This window comes from Grampus griseus, assembly GCF_964374135.1.
Source record: "Grampus griseus genome assembly, chromosome: 11".
Lineage (NCBI taxonomy): Eukaryota > Metazoa > Chordata > Mammalia > Artiodactyla > Delphinidae > Grampus > Grampus griseus.
In genome coordinates this window covers 7,221,889-7,239,291 of record NC_139005.1, presented here as the reverse complement: position 1 = coordinate 7,239,291, position 17,403 = coordinate 7,221,889, and the positions used below count along the sequence as shown (strand labels likewise).

The following is a 17,403-nucleotide window of genomic DNA, read 5'->3' as shown; positions in this document are numbered from 1 at the left end:
TTTGCGGTACGCGGGCCTCACATTGTTGTGGCCTCTCCCGTTACGGAGCACAGGCTCTGGACGCGCAGGCTCAGCGGCCATGGCTCACGGGCCCAGCCGCTCCGCGGCATGTGGGATCTTCCAGGACCGGGGCACAAACCCGCGTTCCCTGCATCAGCAGGCAGACTCTCAACCACTGCACCACCAGGGAAGCCCTCGATGTTAATTTTTAACCCTATGTCATCTATTTAAAAATACTGACCAATGAAACACAGAATGAAATTTATTCTGAGTTGCCATCCCCTCCTCAACCTCCCTCTTACCCCATCCACCGGGCTCCCTTTCAGCCCTGGTCAGCAACATTGTCTCATTTATTCCTAGTTTTATTTCCCCACACAATTTCCCTGGACTCCTGTTCAAAATCTCTTTATTCCCCATTTCCCCCCATCTTTTATACCTATATAAACACAGTGGCCACTGGCCACATGTGACTACTGGAGCCCATGAAATGTAACTAGTCCAAACTCCTTTACGTATAAAATACATACTTTGAGTTTCAAAGATTTGCAATGCAGCTGAAACACAGAATGTAAAATATCTATTAATAATTTTTTATGTTGACTTCATGTGGAAATGATCATATGTTGGATATACTAGGTTAGACAAAATATATTTTAAAAGTTAGTTTCCTCTGTTCTTTTAATTTTTTTAATGTGGCTTCTAAAAATTTAGAAATTATCTACGTGGCTTGCATTATATCGCTATCCAGACTGTCTGTTCACCCCGTCTAGCTCACTGTCTTTATTCCCTTTCCTTCCCAACACACTCTCACCCATCCCCATTTCCCAGTCTCACATAGTAGGAGAAGATGACTTCCTGGTCAGGTTCTGCATCAGCTGGATCGATGTAATACTCCACCAGCACTTCCTGGGGCCGGCCACATTCCAAGATGCCATTTGGCCGGTGGAGGGCAAGGAAGCTGCGAGTTGTGCTGTAGAAGGGGTCCAGGTCCAGGTAGGCATTGTGGTAGTAAGGAGGCATTTCTTCTGAATCATATGCCGTTTCTTCCAATTCGAACATGCCCTGAGAAAGAGAGAGAGAGAAAAAAAGGCCTTAAAATTCATGTACCCCAACCGTATTGACCCCATGGACTTGTTATGATTCTCAAATCTGTACTGCCTAAGAATGGCATGTAGGTATTTCACTAGAGGTTCAACCAAGAATATTTGAGGAGTCCATAATAGTGGTTATATGCAGCAGCATGTTGGTACAAAGGGGAGTAAAATAAGGGCTGAATTATAGTTGTCAGGAAGCAGGAAATTGTGGATGATATACCTTCACAGACTGAAGCAGGGAAGAGATAACTGTGACTAAGAAATTAAAGGATATATCTCAGAGGTAAGAAAACTAGTTATAGAGGATAATAATCATTTCTAAGTGGAGTGATTGAATGATGCCTAGAGTACAGAAATACATAAATTAGCCAGAGCAGAAATAATATGTATTTGCTTGAGTAGTGTAGCTGGATGATTGCATTAAAGGCTTCAATTCTTCATCCCTCCCCATAGCAACATCCTTTTTTATAGTTTTTTTTTTCTTAATTTTATTTATTTTATTTGGTTGCACCAGGTCTTAGCTGGGGCAAGCAGGCTCCTTAGTTGTGGCTTGCCGGATCCTTTAGTTGAAGCACACGTTCTCCTTAGTTGCGGCCGGCGGGCTCCTTAGTTGTGGCATTCGAACTCTTAGTTGAAGCATGCATGTGGGATTTAGTTCCACGACCAGGGATCGAACCCAGGCTCCCTGCATTGGGAGCGCAGAGTCTGAACCGCTGCACCACCAGGGAAGTCCACTTTACCAAGTGTGCCCTTTTAGTCTAACTGTGACTTGTTCTTGGGAATGGGTGTTAGCATACGCAAGATAAGTAGAGCCTTAGAAAAGCCCCTGAACGTCTGCTTTGCTCTTGCATGTCTGCTTTCGCTCTTGCATCGCTTCACTGCCATGGGAATATACCTGGGCTAGCTCGGTGGATTGTGAGACGTGTGGAGCGCCAGCCTACAGTCAGCTGACCCACAGACAAGGAAGTCCACCAAGATCGGTAGAGCTGCCCTTCTGTCTAACCAGCTACAGGAGCAATAAACACTTCCTGTTGTGTACACTAAAGTTCTGTAGTTGTCTGCTAAGCAGTAGTGTGTGGCAACTGATAACTGATACAAGTAACCTTCCCTATAAGTTATGCAAAACCTAGAATTCTCTTCTTTGTTATTTTAATGAGCAACAGAAAGAGGGAAAAGGGGAATAGGAGGAAGAAGATGACTCTGAACCACTTTTTCCTCCCTAATCTGATTTCAAATAAAGGATCAGATAGAGATGGAGTTAAGTTATAAAATGAATTAGTAGAAATAGCAATTTTTATCTGAAGGTCATTTATTTGATTGTTATTAAAAATGGGATCTAAGAAAAACTTTTTGTCAGCTGAAGGGCAGGACCGATGAATAGGGGAGATGGAATTCCCCAGGGGTGGTGAGTGGTGGTGTAGTAGGGGGAAAAGGAAAATTTTGACGTTTTCCTTCAGGGAGGCCTTCCTTCCTGGAAAGCTGGACCTCCCAGTGCTTACCTCCAGAGAAATGCCTTTCCCGTCCCAATTAGCCGTGTCCAGCTCGAAGGCAGCAAGACCTTCATCGTCAGTCGTTAGGGTCTGCTTCATGGTTCCTTTTTCGCCACGAATCATCAGAAACACTGTATGACGCTTGAGGGGGGAGTCATCATGGCCCCTAACTCTTATCTGAGGGGTGAAGGTCATTAGGGCATTAGAGTCAGGTTTAGTGTAAGTTTGAAACTGTAAGAATACATTTCAGGAAAGAGTCCAGAGAAAGGTAAATGTGGAAAGTAGGGGTTGGAAAGTAGGATCTATGAGGAATTGAAAAACACACAGAAGTAGCTTGGCAGGGAGCAGAAGTAGATTTGCCACATGGGTCATGAAGCGTCAGGGCCCTTCTTTTGCATACACCCCTGCCAAGCCTCTGTACATTTTTTTTGCTTTCATTTTCCTACAGAGAGACCCCTTCCACTCCTAAATTGTATAATCCTTAGGCTTTAAGAAAGTCTGGATCTACTCTTGGTCTAGAGAAAAGATGACTAAGGAATAAATGGATCTAAATATGTACAACATTCTTGTGTTCAGCAGTTGTTTGGGAAGTGAAGAAAGCTAAGCTGGAGAGAGGGGTAGATTGCTAGGAATCAGCAAGAAAACACTACCAATTTTTAAATCTCTAAAAACAATGCTTCAGGAGCTATGAATGGCTCTCTGTCACAGGAAGCTTGATATTAACCTTGCCTAGATGCAGAAGCTCAGACTAGATGATCTCTCCAGATAACTTGCAGCTCTAAAATTCAAAGATTTAAACATGAGAATGTGAACCCCTGGCATGAGGAAGGGCACTGAAGTCACATTAATATTCAAGGCACGTGTCATACGAGATTAAGGACACACAGTGCAAGGAGTTAAGCACATACTCTGAGGCAGGTTGCCTGGCTTTGATCATAGTTAACACTTACGAGCTTATGACCTTGGGAAAATCATTTAACCTCTCTGTGCCTCAGCCTCCTTATTTGTAAAGTGGGGCCAATAACAGTGCCTAACTCAGGATTGTTGTAAAGATTAAACAAGTGAATACACGTAAAGTACTTCGAACAATGCTAAGTTAGCTATTATCATATGTGTACCGGAAGGAGGTGACAGTGGATGGTTAAGCATTTTTTTGTCTGTGCAGAGACAAGTTTTAACATACCTTTCCACTGAAGGGGAAATTAGGGTAATAATAATAATTGGTGTCTTCAAAGGTCATTGAGCCCCTTCGTGAAGAAACGTCGATATACCGAGTGGTATTGGCCTCCACTCCTGCAGAGGGAAACCAGATGTATGATGATCTAAAAACCTGATATCCTCACCTTCATGTTTAACATAAAATCCCTGAAAGGATGGTGCCACTGGAAGTAGGAAGCTGAATATATTTCTGGCCAAAGATCCAAACCAACTCCTCCTCCTCAAACTTTTGGAGAAACAGGGAGTGGATGGCAGAGGGAATCTGGCATTTCCCTTTGACTGTGAACTAGGAACAGAGTCCCTTCCAAACAGCGATGAGGGTGGGTCTTGACTCCTCTGAGTAGGTCTGGCTCTGGGACAGCTCTTTTCCCTTCTCTTTTCTTAATGAACCAAGGAGCATCTCACTTACCTGTCCCTTCTTCCACCATAGTAGCCACAATACTGATGTCCCATCCGTAAGAATGATCAGTGAAGTTGAAGGTAGACATGGCCACAGAAGCTGAGAGGCATCCTGCTTTGTCAGTCTAATGACACAATCAGAGAGACAGAGAGGGAGAGAGAGGATGAATAACCTAATCTTTACTTCCATTTCATGATGTCCTGTAGAAGAAAATAAGTTCTCATCTCTATACTTTCATTTCTCCAATTTTAAGATAGAAACCCCATCCCATAACATGAAGTATATACCCACACATATATAATTATAAAGCAACTTGGAAGTTCCAAGATATGAGGAGAAAAGAACCCACTTCAGGACAGGAAAATTTTATCTCCCAAGGGTTTAGGTTAATTTCTTGATTCCAAGGCAGATTCTAAAAGGCTTTATCTTTCGTGGGGATAAAAAAGACTGCCTTGTTCTTTGGAACTGGGATAATAACCATGTGAAATGCTTTCTACTTTGGGTTTTTGTTTGTTTGTTTGTTTTTAACCACTTTTCTATATTGGTGCTTACTTACTCTTTAGGACATAAGAACTAAGGTTCCTTTTCCACATCCCATTTACTCACCTTTCCAGAGATATTCTTGCATCTGTCAGAGGGGAATTCCCCTTCTGACCTTGGAGACCAGTAAATATATGCCTTTTGACACACTGATACATGCACTATCCCAGGCACGGGCTTTCCATAGGTGTACCTAACCCAGAAAAGCATGAGAGTCAGAGTTGGGCAATTCTACTTACGATCCAACCCTCCTCCTCCAAACACCACTTTTCCTTCTCTCTCACATTCCCACCTCTGGAAGTACTCTGACAGTCCTAGCCTTCTCCAGCTCTCATTCACATCCCTGCTTTGCTCAAAGCCTTAGAGTATTGCCATTTCACAATAAATACCATCCAAAGGACAACAACAGTGTCTTTCTTTTTCCTTACTCCTATTTCCCCATGGGATTCAATATTGTGCTCTGTACAAAGGAGACACTAAATCAATAATGCTGGCTGAGACAGCAGTGGAAAGTAAGGACAGAAGCACAATTAGAACATGTGTTCTTGCAGAACTCTTGATTCTGGACTACATAAAGCATCCCAAGGTTTAGCTGCTACCTCCACAATCCCTCTTTCCATAACACTCCCTCACAACATCTCTCAATATAGCTTTAATCCTCACTGGATCCAGAGCTTTATTCTTACCTACAGCAAATTTTCACCAAGAAAGAATCGTCGACCATTGATAACTGTTTGGGTTCCACCACTTCCAACTTAAACTTAGGCAGCACTGGAGAGAGATGGAAAACGAAGAGGAAGAAGGTTTTACCATACAGGTAGTGGTCAAAAAGAGGTAGTTTAAAGTAGAGGGGTATAAAGCAGTGATAATTAATTAGCTAATTAAATTAACAGGGCATTATTAAGGTAAAATGCTCCTGAAGTTATCAGCCGGTTTAGCACTAAAAGGAATAAATAATCCCTCTGGGGTTTTTTTTGTTGTTGTTTTTAGACAAGAAGTGGATTTATTTAGAGAGAAACACACTCCACAGATAGAGTGTGGGCCATTTCAGAAGGCGAGAGGCCCAAGAATATGGGGCAGTTAGTTTTTATGGGCTGGGTAATTTCAAAGGCTAATGAGCGGGAGGATTATTCCAACTATTCTGGGGACGGGGCAGAGATTTCCAGTAATTGGGCCACTGTCCACGTTTTGATCTTTGATGGTCGGCCTGGGAACTGTCATGGCTCTGGTGGGTGTGCCACTTAGCTTACGCTAATGTGTTACAATGAGCGTATAATGAGGCTCAAGGTCCACTGGAAGTCAAATCTTCCACCATCTTGGACCTAGTTCCTAACAGATTTTACTTGACCTTTGCTGATTTTGACACAAGATTATGTCCAACACTTTGACCTACTAATTCTCCCACCTACCATATTCTTCCACACTGAAGGTGCCAAAGGTCTTGCCCTCTGCCACAGCCACACTGTAGGTGCCCAGTGTCGCCTCTGGTGCCAGTTGGAAGGACAGGTCTACAATGCCTTCCCTGGGCACCACGTTCAGCCACTGTGCAATCCTATTGTCGTTTGGATCCTGTGTCCATTAAAAAGAAATCCCATGACGTGCCTGCCTCTTTGATTCCCACCCTGCACTGCAGAAAGCAGGTAAAGAAGCAAAAAGAACCTAAAGAATCCCACCCATCGCTCGTGACCCCCATGGTCTGTGTCCAGGAAGAAAAGGGCCCTTGTGGATACAAACAATCAGACTGAGTCCTTTAAAATGTTATCATGTTTCAGAAAGTGGGCTTTAGGATGCCCTTTACAAAGAGTGATTATTCTTGGTCCCTTAAGCGGGGCAATGCTGAGGGGACTGATTGTAAGATACCTGAATGATAGGTAATTTGACAGAAAAATGGAGGGGAAGCTGTGAGGAATTTCGCCTTCTTAATACTTCTCACAGGTATTCTTGTCATGTTCAATGGTTGAGTGTCTGTGATAATAGCCAACCCAAAGACTAAGAGTACAGAACAAACCCTCGTTGGATTGATACAGTACAGAGAAGGTACAGGCATCAGAGTAGGAAGGTTCATCACTATAGAGGTTGGTGTCCTTATTTACAGAGGTTTAACACTGAGAGGGGCAGGGTGGGCAGAGGCAAGAGAACAGGCACAGCTTAGGCGGGATTGCAGGTACTTTGTGCTGGTGCAGAGTCTCAGGCTCTGGGCCAAGATCCCAGAGTCGTTGCTGACTTCAAGCTTTAGCACCAACCACCTTCTCCACAACTGACAGAAAAGAAAAAGAAACTTCTACTTACTTGCAGTTCCACAATGGAGTACTGAAAAGGAAAACCAGATAATATGGGTTAAAGAAGAACCATCAATAAGGGTAGGCTTGCTGAAAGCAAAAAGTTCACGAAGGCCTCTCTCTTCCTCTGTTGCCCACTCCTTCCTTTCTAAATGTCTCTTTTGTGCCCTGGTAAGAGTAACAGTGGGGCAAAGGCTTACTGGCTGCCGGAGGAGAGAGAAGAGCTTTCCTAAAGGGATTGCCAGTCTCCAAAAAATTTGAAGAAATGGAACTTCAGACCCTCAGCATCCGTCAGTGCTCTGTGACTGAGCTCTTTGCCCTAAGAGAAAATATTAGTATCTGGGGGCTCCACCGTGCTTAAACCTCTTCTTGGTAGCTGACGTTCTCCTGGCCTCCTCCTCCACTTTCTGAATGCCAGTGGGCAGGAACCTTTCAAGCATTGCAAAATAACTTCTTAAAAAAAAAAATGTTTAAAAGAGCTCCATCAAAGGGTCATGTACCATTTCCTCAAGCAAATGGATATTAAAACCACTAAGTTTAATTGGAGAATGAGTCATTGTGCTAGTTGTCAAAGTGTCACACCAAAATTACTTGCTAATTTCAAAAAAAGGACACACCTTATCGTTGGAGAAATTAGGCTGTCATCACCTTAACTAAGTAATCAAACTCACCATCACTAATAATGGGACAACCTGACATTATGTGCCTCCAGAGATGTATTTGAGGTTCACAGCATTACCTATTTTTCTTTCACCAAATATTTTTTACCGAAAGTTTAGCTTAAACCTAATTAAGACTTCAGAGCTACTTCCAGAAGATAAAGGAACAAGTTATATTACACAGTAAGGAAATAATCAGGCAAATCAAGAATATCAAATATTCCATAAGACAACTAGGCTTCCTCAAAAGTCAATATCATATTCCAGAATGCAGACATTCTATAAGTCATCTAGCCTGATCTCTCTCTCACCCTCTCTCTCTCAAAAAAAAAAAAAAAAAATCAATCTAATAAGAAAATAAGGGGGATTTGTTTAGATTAAGAGAAATTTTTGAAATGTAACAATCAAATGTAATGCATGAATTTGATCAGATCATAGTTTGGAAAAAAAAACTCAGTTATTTGGAAAAATTAGAACTGAACATTAAATGATATTAAATAATTATTGTTAATTTTCTAAGGTGTTATAATAATATGATGATTATTTAAGATACACTTTTAAAAGATGCAGGCACCTAAATAAATAAAGCAAATATTAACAGATATAAAGGGAGGAATTGACAGTAACACAATAATAGTAGGGGACTTTAACACTCCATGTACATCAATGGACAGGTCATCCGGAAAGAAACTCAGTAGGGAAACAGTGGCTTTAAATGACTTATTAGACCAAATGAACATATATATGTTCATATATATATGAACATATAGAGAGATATATTTATATATATATATAATACAATATAGAACATTCTATCCAAAAGCAGCCAAATGCACATTCTTTTCAAGTGTACATTGAACATTATAGCATGATAGACACATGACAGGCCACAAAAAGAATCTCAATAAATTTAAGAAAACTGAAATCATATCAAGTATCTTTTTCAACCATGACACTATGAGACTAAAAATCAACTACAAGATAAAAACAGCAAAAAACATAAACCCATGGAGGTTAACCAACATGTTATTAGACAACCAATGGATCACTGAAAAAAATCAAAAAATAAAATACTTGGAGACAACAAAAACAAAAACACAATGATACAAAATCTATGGCATGCAGCAAAAGCAATTCTAAGAGGGAAGTTTATAGTAATACAAGCCTACCTCAGGAAATAAGAAAAATCTCAAAAAACCCCCACAACCTAACCTTATATCTAAAGGAACTAGAAAAGAAGAACAAACAGAACCCAAAGTTAGTGGAAGGAAATTATAAAGATCAGAGCAGAAATAAATGAAATAGAGGCAAAAAAAAAAAAAAAAGAAAAGATCAATGAAACTAAGAGCCGATTCCTCAAAAAAGATAAACAAATTGATAAGCCTTTAGCCAGACTCATCAAGAAAAAAAAGAGAGGGCCCAAATTAATAAAACCAAAAATGAAAAAGGAGAAGTGACAATCAACACCTCAGAAATACAAAGGTTTGTAAGAGATTACCATGAATAATCACCCATCAATAAAATGGACAACCTAGAAGAAATGGACAAATTTCTAGAAATGTACAATCTCCCAAGACTAAACTGGAAGAAACAGAAAATATGAACAGACCAATTATCATTAATAAAATTGAATCAGTAATTTTTTAAAAACTCCCAACACACAGAAGTTCAGGACCAGATGGCTTCATAGATGACTTCTATCAAACGTTTAGAGAAGAGTTCTCAAACTATTCCAAAAAATTGCAGAGGAAGGAATGCTTTACAACTTATTCTATGAGGTCAGCATCACCCTGATAGCAAAACCAGACACAGATATCACAAAAAAAGAAAATTAAAGGCCAATATCACTGATGAACATGGATGCAAAAAGCTTCAATAAAATGTTAGCAAACCAAATCCAACAGTACATTAAAAGGATCATACAACATGATCAAGTGGAATTTATCTTAAGGATGCAAGGGTGGTTCAATACCCACAAATCAATCAACGTGAAACACCAAACAAATTGAAGAATAAAAATCATGTGACCATCTCAACAGATACATAAAAAGCTTTTGACAAGATTAAACATCCATTTATAATTTAAAAAAAAAACTCTCAACAAAGTGGGTATACAGGGAACATACCTCAACATAATAAAGGCCATATATGACAAGCCCACAGCTAACATCATACTCAACAGTGAAAAGCTGAAAGCACTTCCTCTAAGATCAGGAGCAAGACATTGATTCCCAAAGAAGTAAAACTGTCATTGTTTATAGACAGCCTGATACTATACATAGAAAATCCTAAAGATGCCACCAAAAAAATAACTAAAACTCACCAATAAATTTGGTGAGGTTACAGATACAAAATTAATATACAGAAATCTGTTTCATTTCTACACACTATCAGAAAGAGAAATTAAGAAAATGATCCCAATTACAATCACATCAAAAAGAATAAAATACCTAGGAGTAAATCTGAGGAAGTAAAAGACCAGTACTCAGAAAACTATAAGACACTGATGAAAGAAATTGAAGATGATACAAACAATGGAAAGATATAACATGTTCATGGATTGGAAGAATTAATATTGTTAAAATGACCATACTACCCAAGGCAATCTACAGACTCAAAGCAATCCCTATCAAAATACCAATGGCATTTTTCACAGAACTAGAATAAATAATTCTAAACTTTGTATGGAAACACAATAGAGGCCAAATAGCCAAAACAATCTTGAGAAAGAAGAACAAAGCTGCAGTCATCATGCTCCCTGATTTCAAACTATACTACAAACCTATAGTAATCAAAATGGTATGGTGCTGGCACAAAACCAGATACATAGATCAATGGAATAGAATAGAGAGCCCAGAAATGAGCCCACACATATATGGGCAATTAATCTACAACAAAGGAGGTAAGAATATATAATGGGGAAAAGACATCCTCTTCAAGAAATGGCGCTGGGAAAGCTGGACAGCTACATGCAAAAGAATCAAAGTGGTCTACTCTCTCACACCATACACAAAAATAAATTCAAAATGGAATAAGACTTAAATGTTAAACCTGAAACCATAAAAATTTTAGAAGAAAACATAGGCAGTAAACTCTTTGACATTGGTCTTAGTAATTATTTTTTGGATATGTCTCCTCAGGTAGGGGAAGAAAAAGCAAAAAATGTTTAATGGCACGACATCAAACTAAAAAGCTTTTTCACAGTGAAGGAAACTATCAACAAAATGAAAAGGCTGCCTACTGAATGGGAGAAGATATTTACAAATGATATATCTGATAAAGGGATAATATCCAAAATATACAAAGATTTCATACAACTCAACATCAAAAAAAGCAACCTAATAAAAAAAAAAAAAAGGGCAGGACTTCCCTGGTGGCGCAGTGGTTAAGAATCCACCTGCCAATGCAGGGGACACGGATTCAAGCCCTGGTCTGGGAAGATCCAACATGCCACAGATCAACTAAGCCCATGTGCCACAACTACTGAACCTGTGCCCTAGAGCCTGCGAGCCACAACTACTGAGTCCACGCACTGCAACTACTGAAGCCTGCATGCCTAGAGCCCGTGCTCCACAACAAGAGAAGCCACCGCAATAAGAAGCCCATGCAGTGCAACAAAGAGTAGCCCGTTCGCCACAACTAGAGAAAGCCCACGCAGCAATGAAGACCCAATGCAACCAAAAAATTTTAAAAAGAAGATGTAATATATATATATATATATATATATATAATGGAATATTACTCAGCCATAAAAAAAATGAAATCTTGCCATTTGCAACAACATGGATGGACCTAGAGGGCATTATACTAAGTGAAATAAGCCAGACAGAGAAAGACAAATACTGTATGATTTCACATATATGTGAAATCTAAAAAACAAAACAAATGAACAAGCATAACAAAACAGAAACAGAGTCATAGATACAGAGAACAAACTGGTGGTTGTCAGAGGGGTGTGGGGTGCAGAAAGGAAAGAAATAGTTGAGGGTGATTAAGAGGTGCAAATTTCCAGCTGCAAAATAAATGAGTCATGGGTATGAAATGCACAGTGTGGGGAGTATAGTCCAAATCTATGTAATATTTTTGTAGGGTGACAGATGACAACTGGACTTATGGAGATCAGTTTGAAATGTTTAGCAATATCAAATCATTATGTGATGTAACAGGTACTAACATAGTGTTGTAGGTCAATTATACTTAAAAAATAAACAAACTCATAGAAAAAGATCAGATTTGGTAATTCCCTGCGGTACATGATTAGGACTTGGCGCTTTCACTGCCGAAGGCCCAGGTTCAATCCTTGGTCAGGGAACTAAGATCCTGCAAGCCATGAGGCCTGGCAAAGAAAAAGATCAGATTTTTTGCTACCAAGTCAGGGGATGGGGGGATGGGGAATTGGATGAAGACGGTCAAAAGGTACAAACTCCCGGGCTTCCCTGGTGGCGCAGTGGTTGAGAGTCCGCCTGCCGATGCAGGGGACACGGGTTCGTGTCCCGGTCCAGGACTATCCCACATGCCGCGGAGCGGCTGGGCCTGTGAGCCATGGCCGCTGAGCCTGCACGTCTGGAGCCTGTGCCCCGCAACGGGAGAGGCCACAACAGTGAGAGGCCCGCGTACCACAAAAAAAAAAAAGGTACAAACTTCCAGTTACAGGAGACATAAGTACTAGGGGTATAATATATAACCTGATAAATATAATTCACACTGCTGCATGTTATATATAGAAGTTGCTAAGAGATTAAATCCTAAGAGTTCTCATCACAAGGAAAATTTTTTTCTACTTCCTTAATTTTGTATCTATATGAGATGATAGATGTTCACTAACCTTATTGTGATACAGTACTGTATCATACAGTACTGTATGCCAATTATATCTCAATAAAACTGGAAAGTAAAAAACAGTTATCTCAGGTAATAGCTCTCTTTCTGGCCCAATCCCACACATACACACACCCCCACCCCCATTTACATTCTTTTAGGCATTTAAGAAAGAAGTAAAAGTTTCTCCTGACTCTCTGGGACCTTGATTGCCTTCAGCTCAAAATAATCCACATGCCAAAGTGGCACATTTAGGGTGGCAGTTAAGGGGTGGGGAGAATATTCTGCCCTCCTTCCTTAAGGGAAGAATAGGACATGTACAAACTGGGCTCTTTATACAATGAGGAGGCAAGTATCACTGAGATTACTGTGGACTGCTATAAATTCTACAAAAAAACAGAACAAACAAAAGAAACCAGTTCCTCAGATAGCAAAGTACTTTTCTCACACAGGGAGTCAAGAAGCAGATTTGGACACCAGTCAGGCAGAAGCAGTCTCTGGAAGGAAACAAGTGTTCAACTAGGAAGATAGCATTTGCACTGGAAGCTGCCTGAGGTTTCTGAATAAATGGGTGTAGCAACCAAGTTAGATAGAATCAGTTAGTATCATGTATGCTTCAGTTGCTTGAGGATAAAATCCTGAACTTTGTAAACTCACAATTTTTGTCACTCTGTTACCGAGTAAAAAAATGTTTAGTTAATTTCAGTGTTTCATTTGGAGTTTCAAATTCAGTGTTTCAAATTTTCAGTATTTCAAGTTGGAACTTGGAGCAGGGGCTGACTAAAGAAATGGTGTGAGGAGGAAGGAGTAATTTGACAACAGAAATAGAGCATAGCTATGGAAATCAGAGCACCCCTCAGCAATTCGGCTCAATTTGAGCATAGGAAAGATAATGTAAGAGGGGTAGCTAATGAGATCAACCTCCAGGGGGCAGTAGAGTCTAAAATAACTGGCTGTGGCTACACTTTAACCCTTGCATACCCTCTTTTCAGCTCTGGAATCAACACTGTTTAAGATGTAAGTACTTAATATTACACCCAACTGATAAAGAATACAGCTGATACGAAGAAGAAACTGAAAAGAATTCTAAATCGGGAAAGAAAGTAGTGGTTGGAGGAGGCTACCAATTAATAATAAGCTTATAGCTTCCCTGTGCACTGGGAAAGGAAACAGCAGTTCTGAAAACATGGAGATGGAAATATAAGTAATGCTTTCTCCAAAATTATCTTTTAAATTTTCATTTGAATACATGGGCTGTAACTGAAGGAAAAAGAGGACAGCCAGGAGTGTCTGAGAGGTCTTTCAAAAGCACTTAGAAATGACACAAGAAAAAAAAAATTGAGAGCAAACCTATCATAAGGCTAATGATTCTAGCAATCAGGTAGTTCAAGGAAAATTTAAGTATTCACCAAATGTTACCACATTTTTACCTTTGGCAACAGAACTTTACCTTAAAAGAATTGTCTGCTCTATAAATTACCTTGCTTCATAGCAAAAAAAAAAAAAAAAAAAAAAAGATGGTGGGGGTGGATATTCTTATTTCTTCCTTCTGTTAAATACACTCCTGAATTATTTCTTAGTATTTGAACTGCAAAGCCACTAGGTGTCACTCCTGGAAGGAAAGTCTTGAAGTTTGCAAGAAACTCTTTTAAAAACAGCAGCAAATGGAACCATCTCTCAGGAATGTTAACCTAATTGATGTTCTCAGCTATCAAACATGTCAGCTAGATGCCTCTGCATGTTTTCAGGCAGACAAGGGCGGGGATGATTTGGATGTGTGCCCAGAGTCTAGAACTCCAGTTCCCACAAGCATTCTGCACCTAGAGGGCCTCCCCACCCCGGAAAGAATCTCTTCTCTTCTCTCTTCTCTCTCAGTCAGCCCTACCCCTTTCCCTTTCCCTGTCCCTCTTCCCAACTAAATTCTCACCTGGTCATTCACTGGAACAAAGTTGCTGGTGAGGGTGACGATGCGAAAATGCACTAGAAGGAAACAGGCATCATTAGCAAAGGAGATTTTTTTCCCCTCTCAGAATCTTTCTTTCTTCTACCCTTTCTGCTTCCTCACACATACTTCTTAGTCAGCAAAATCCCATCAGGTTTTACTTTTGTAATAAAACCTAGTCTGACAGAGAGCTCACACCCCAAACGGTTTTTCTTCCTGGCTCCTGACTGTGAAACCTCAGAATGGAATCCCCTTCTAAGGCAGAAGGAACAAATACGAATCACAGGGCTCCGGCCAAATGCCCTTGATGATGCTCTCTGATTTGTACACAAGCAGCTTGCTGTGAGAACCAAGGATCCAGTTACACCTGCCAAATTCCATTCCAAGAGAAATGTGTATTTTGTTTTATTTTATTTATTGACTTATTTGTGGTTTTGGCTGCACCACTCGGCTTGTGGAATCTTAGTCCCCCGACCAGAGATCAAACCCAGGCCCACAGCAGTGAAAGCACCGGGTCCTAATCACTGGACCACCGGGGGACTTCCCTGTATTTTGTTTTAGATACACACACACAGTAGCAACTCCACCAACTAGTCTTTTGCGTTTGTAGTACTGCATGTATTCAACACCCATAACCCTTCATCCCTCCAGACCCCCCTCCCTTCCTTGGTCCACTGGCCTGCCACCAACCCACAAAGCCCCTCTACCGATGGGTGCAGCTGTTCCCAGGCTTTTGTCTCATCCCATCTGTGTGCCTCTTACCTTGCTGCCCTGGGTTATAGACAGGTTTGTCCGTTTGTATAAAGATGCCATTGTGCTGCCTCTGAATTAGAACACTTTTCTTCTCCTCAAACTTGATTTTATTTCCAGTTCCTCTCACCCGGACCGTGGCTACTTCTTCTGTGCCACCAGAAGGAAGTGGTACCTGGCCAAGACAAGGGAGCTCTGGGAAGGAGTAGGAGACTGGGGGAACAGAATCAACCCGTCTCAACCCAAGAGGGAGAATCAAAGGAAAGAAATGAGTTAGATAGGGGTAGCAAGGGTAGAGCCATTAAAAAGTTGCCAGAGGATAATATCAGAAGTTATGTCCAGGAATTGAAGTTTAGGAGAGATAGGTTTAAAGCCCATGGCAAGAGTAAAATTACAGAAAACATACTTAAAGAGAAATTATAGTGAATACCCAGGAAGGAGAATAGGAAAGTTGAGGACTACAGTTGGGCTAAGCCTGTACTTACTGAAAAGGACTTGCAATGCAAGAGCTTCGTCTCCGATCCAGAATGTGTTAGCAATGTGTGGGTCTTGCCCTTGGTCTCCAGACTGATAGTAAATTTTACATCATCGTACCCAGGGCTCAGATCCAAACAAACCTTCTGAGTAGAAGGGAACTTAAGAAGAGCTGGTAATGTCACCAGGTAGTTTCTGTTGAAGAAGCAAAAGGATTTCAGGGCAGTAATGATACATCTATTTAATATAAAATTAATCCCTCTCCTGAGCACTCAGCATATAGCAATGAATTAAACAGACCAAGCCCCTGTCTTTATGAGCCTTATTTTCTATAAGGGAGAAGCAGAAAAGTAACAAATAACTCAGTTTACAGCCTTAAACCTCCCACCAGTAGACCATCATTGAGAACCTGGACCTAGGGTACCACGGAGGAAATTAGTTCTCTTACAGAGAACAGGGTACTAGGAGGCTACTATATTTTAATATCATTTTTTTTTAAGTTTCTTCCTGTCATCTTACCTTTTCTCTCTGGGTAAAGGAAAAGTGAAACCAAAGAAAGGAAAAGATGAGAAGGAAATTAAAATAAACCAGAGGTTATCTCCTGTTCCCCATAGTTATATTTGAGAAGGATAGACAAAGAAGCCGCCTGCCCTAAATCAACGCTGACACCAGCCACTTACAGGGGGCGTCTTTCTGCCATGGCTGGCAATAAGGCCAATATTCCTAAAAGGAGTTGAGCCCACATCTTTGCGGGTGGGACAGATTCCCCAGGACCAGGAACCAGAGGTCTGCTCACCCACTGTGGCATATATATGGAGCTATGGCTGATGCCGCAGCCAATCACCTTTTGGGGCCTCAGGCAGAGGTGGTATACCAGGGTAGGGCTTCTATTCACTTCCTCAAATTTATTTTTCCCTGAAACATTCACACTGGCTCAGCCAGTCTATAAAACCTGTTTGGGGGGAAAAAAACCATGCTGAGTATTCATAGCGGTAAAACTCTAAGAACAAGTTTTAGATCCTTCCCTTTTTTCTGGCTTTATTCCAAATTCCCATCCCCATTGGATCTTTTTTTCTCTTTTTATTATTCTATTAAGACTTATTTGGGGGACTTCGCTGGTGGTACAGTGGTTAGGAGTCCGCCTGCCAATGTGGGGGACACGGGTTCGAGCCCTGGTCTGGGACGATCCCACATGCCACGGAGCAACTGGGCCCGTGAGCCACAACTACTGAGCCTGCGCGTCTGGAGCCTGTGCTCCGCAACGAGAGGCCGCGACAGTGAGAGGCCCACGCACCGCGATGAAGAGTGGCCCCCACTCGCCGCAACTAGAGAAAGCCCTCGCACAGAAACGAAGACCCAACACAGCCAAAAACAAATAAATTTTTTAAAAAAACAAAAAACTCACTCACTTAAAAAAAAAAAAAGACATATTTGGGAGCACAGGAATGGGAGCAGTATCAATACAAAAGTATACATTTATCTAACTGGGAATTTTTAAAATTAATAATAAGTATTATTGTGACTGTATGGAAATAGGAACATATAAACTCATAGAAGAAATACAAAGTGGACAATCTTTAAGGGCAGTTTCACAATACACATCAAAAGCCTTTCAGATTTGCATACTCTCTGACTCCTATTCTGGGAATGTATTTTTATGGGGAATGACAGCAGGCACGTACACAGAAAACGTGTCCACTCTGAGTTTCTTCCCATTGTTCTTTATAATGGCAATTCCT

At 40.8% G+C, this 17,403-nt stretch overlaps 1 protein-coding gene across 1 annotated transcript in view; it reads right to left on the bottom strand.

The window, feature by feature from the left end:
- The window catches only part of A2ML1 (alpha-2-macroglobulin like 1), a gene marked incomplete at both ends in the record, with an annotated part of 41,689 nt that extends 25,280 nt beyond the window's left edge, over positions 1–16,409 (bottom strand). Inside the window, 12 exons of the mRNA XM_082666973.1 lie at positions 835–1,062; positions 2,594–2,761; positions 3,768–3,877; positions 4,212–4,326; positions 4,809–4,935; positions 5,429–5,513; positions 6,152–6,311; positions 7,032–7,052; positions 14,426–14,478; positions 15,203–15,365; positions 15,676–15,859; positions 16,345–16,409. Of these exons, the coding sequence (XP_082523099.1) occupies positions 835–1,062; positions 2,594–2,761; positions 3,768–3,877; positions 4,212–4,326; positions 4,809–4,935; positions 5,429–5,513; positions 6,152–6,311; positions 7,032–7,052; positions 14,426–14,478; positions 15,203–15,365; positions 15,676–15,859; positions 16,345–16,409 (1,479 nt within the window). The remainder of the gene's footprint in view (positions 1–834; positions 1,063–2,593; positions 2,762–3,767; positions 3,878–4,211; positions 4,327–4,808; positions 4,936–5,428; positions 5,514–6,151; positions 6,312–7,031; positions 7,053–14,425; positions 14,479–15,202; positions 15,366–15,675; positions 15,860–16,344) is intronic.
- Positions 16,410–17,403: the final 994 nt, after the last annotated feature.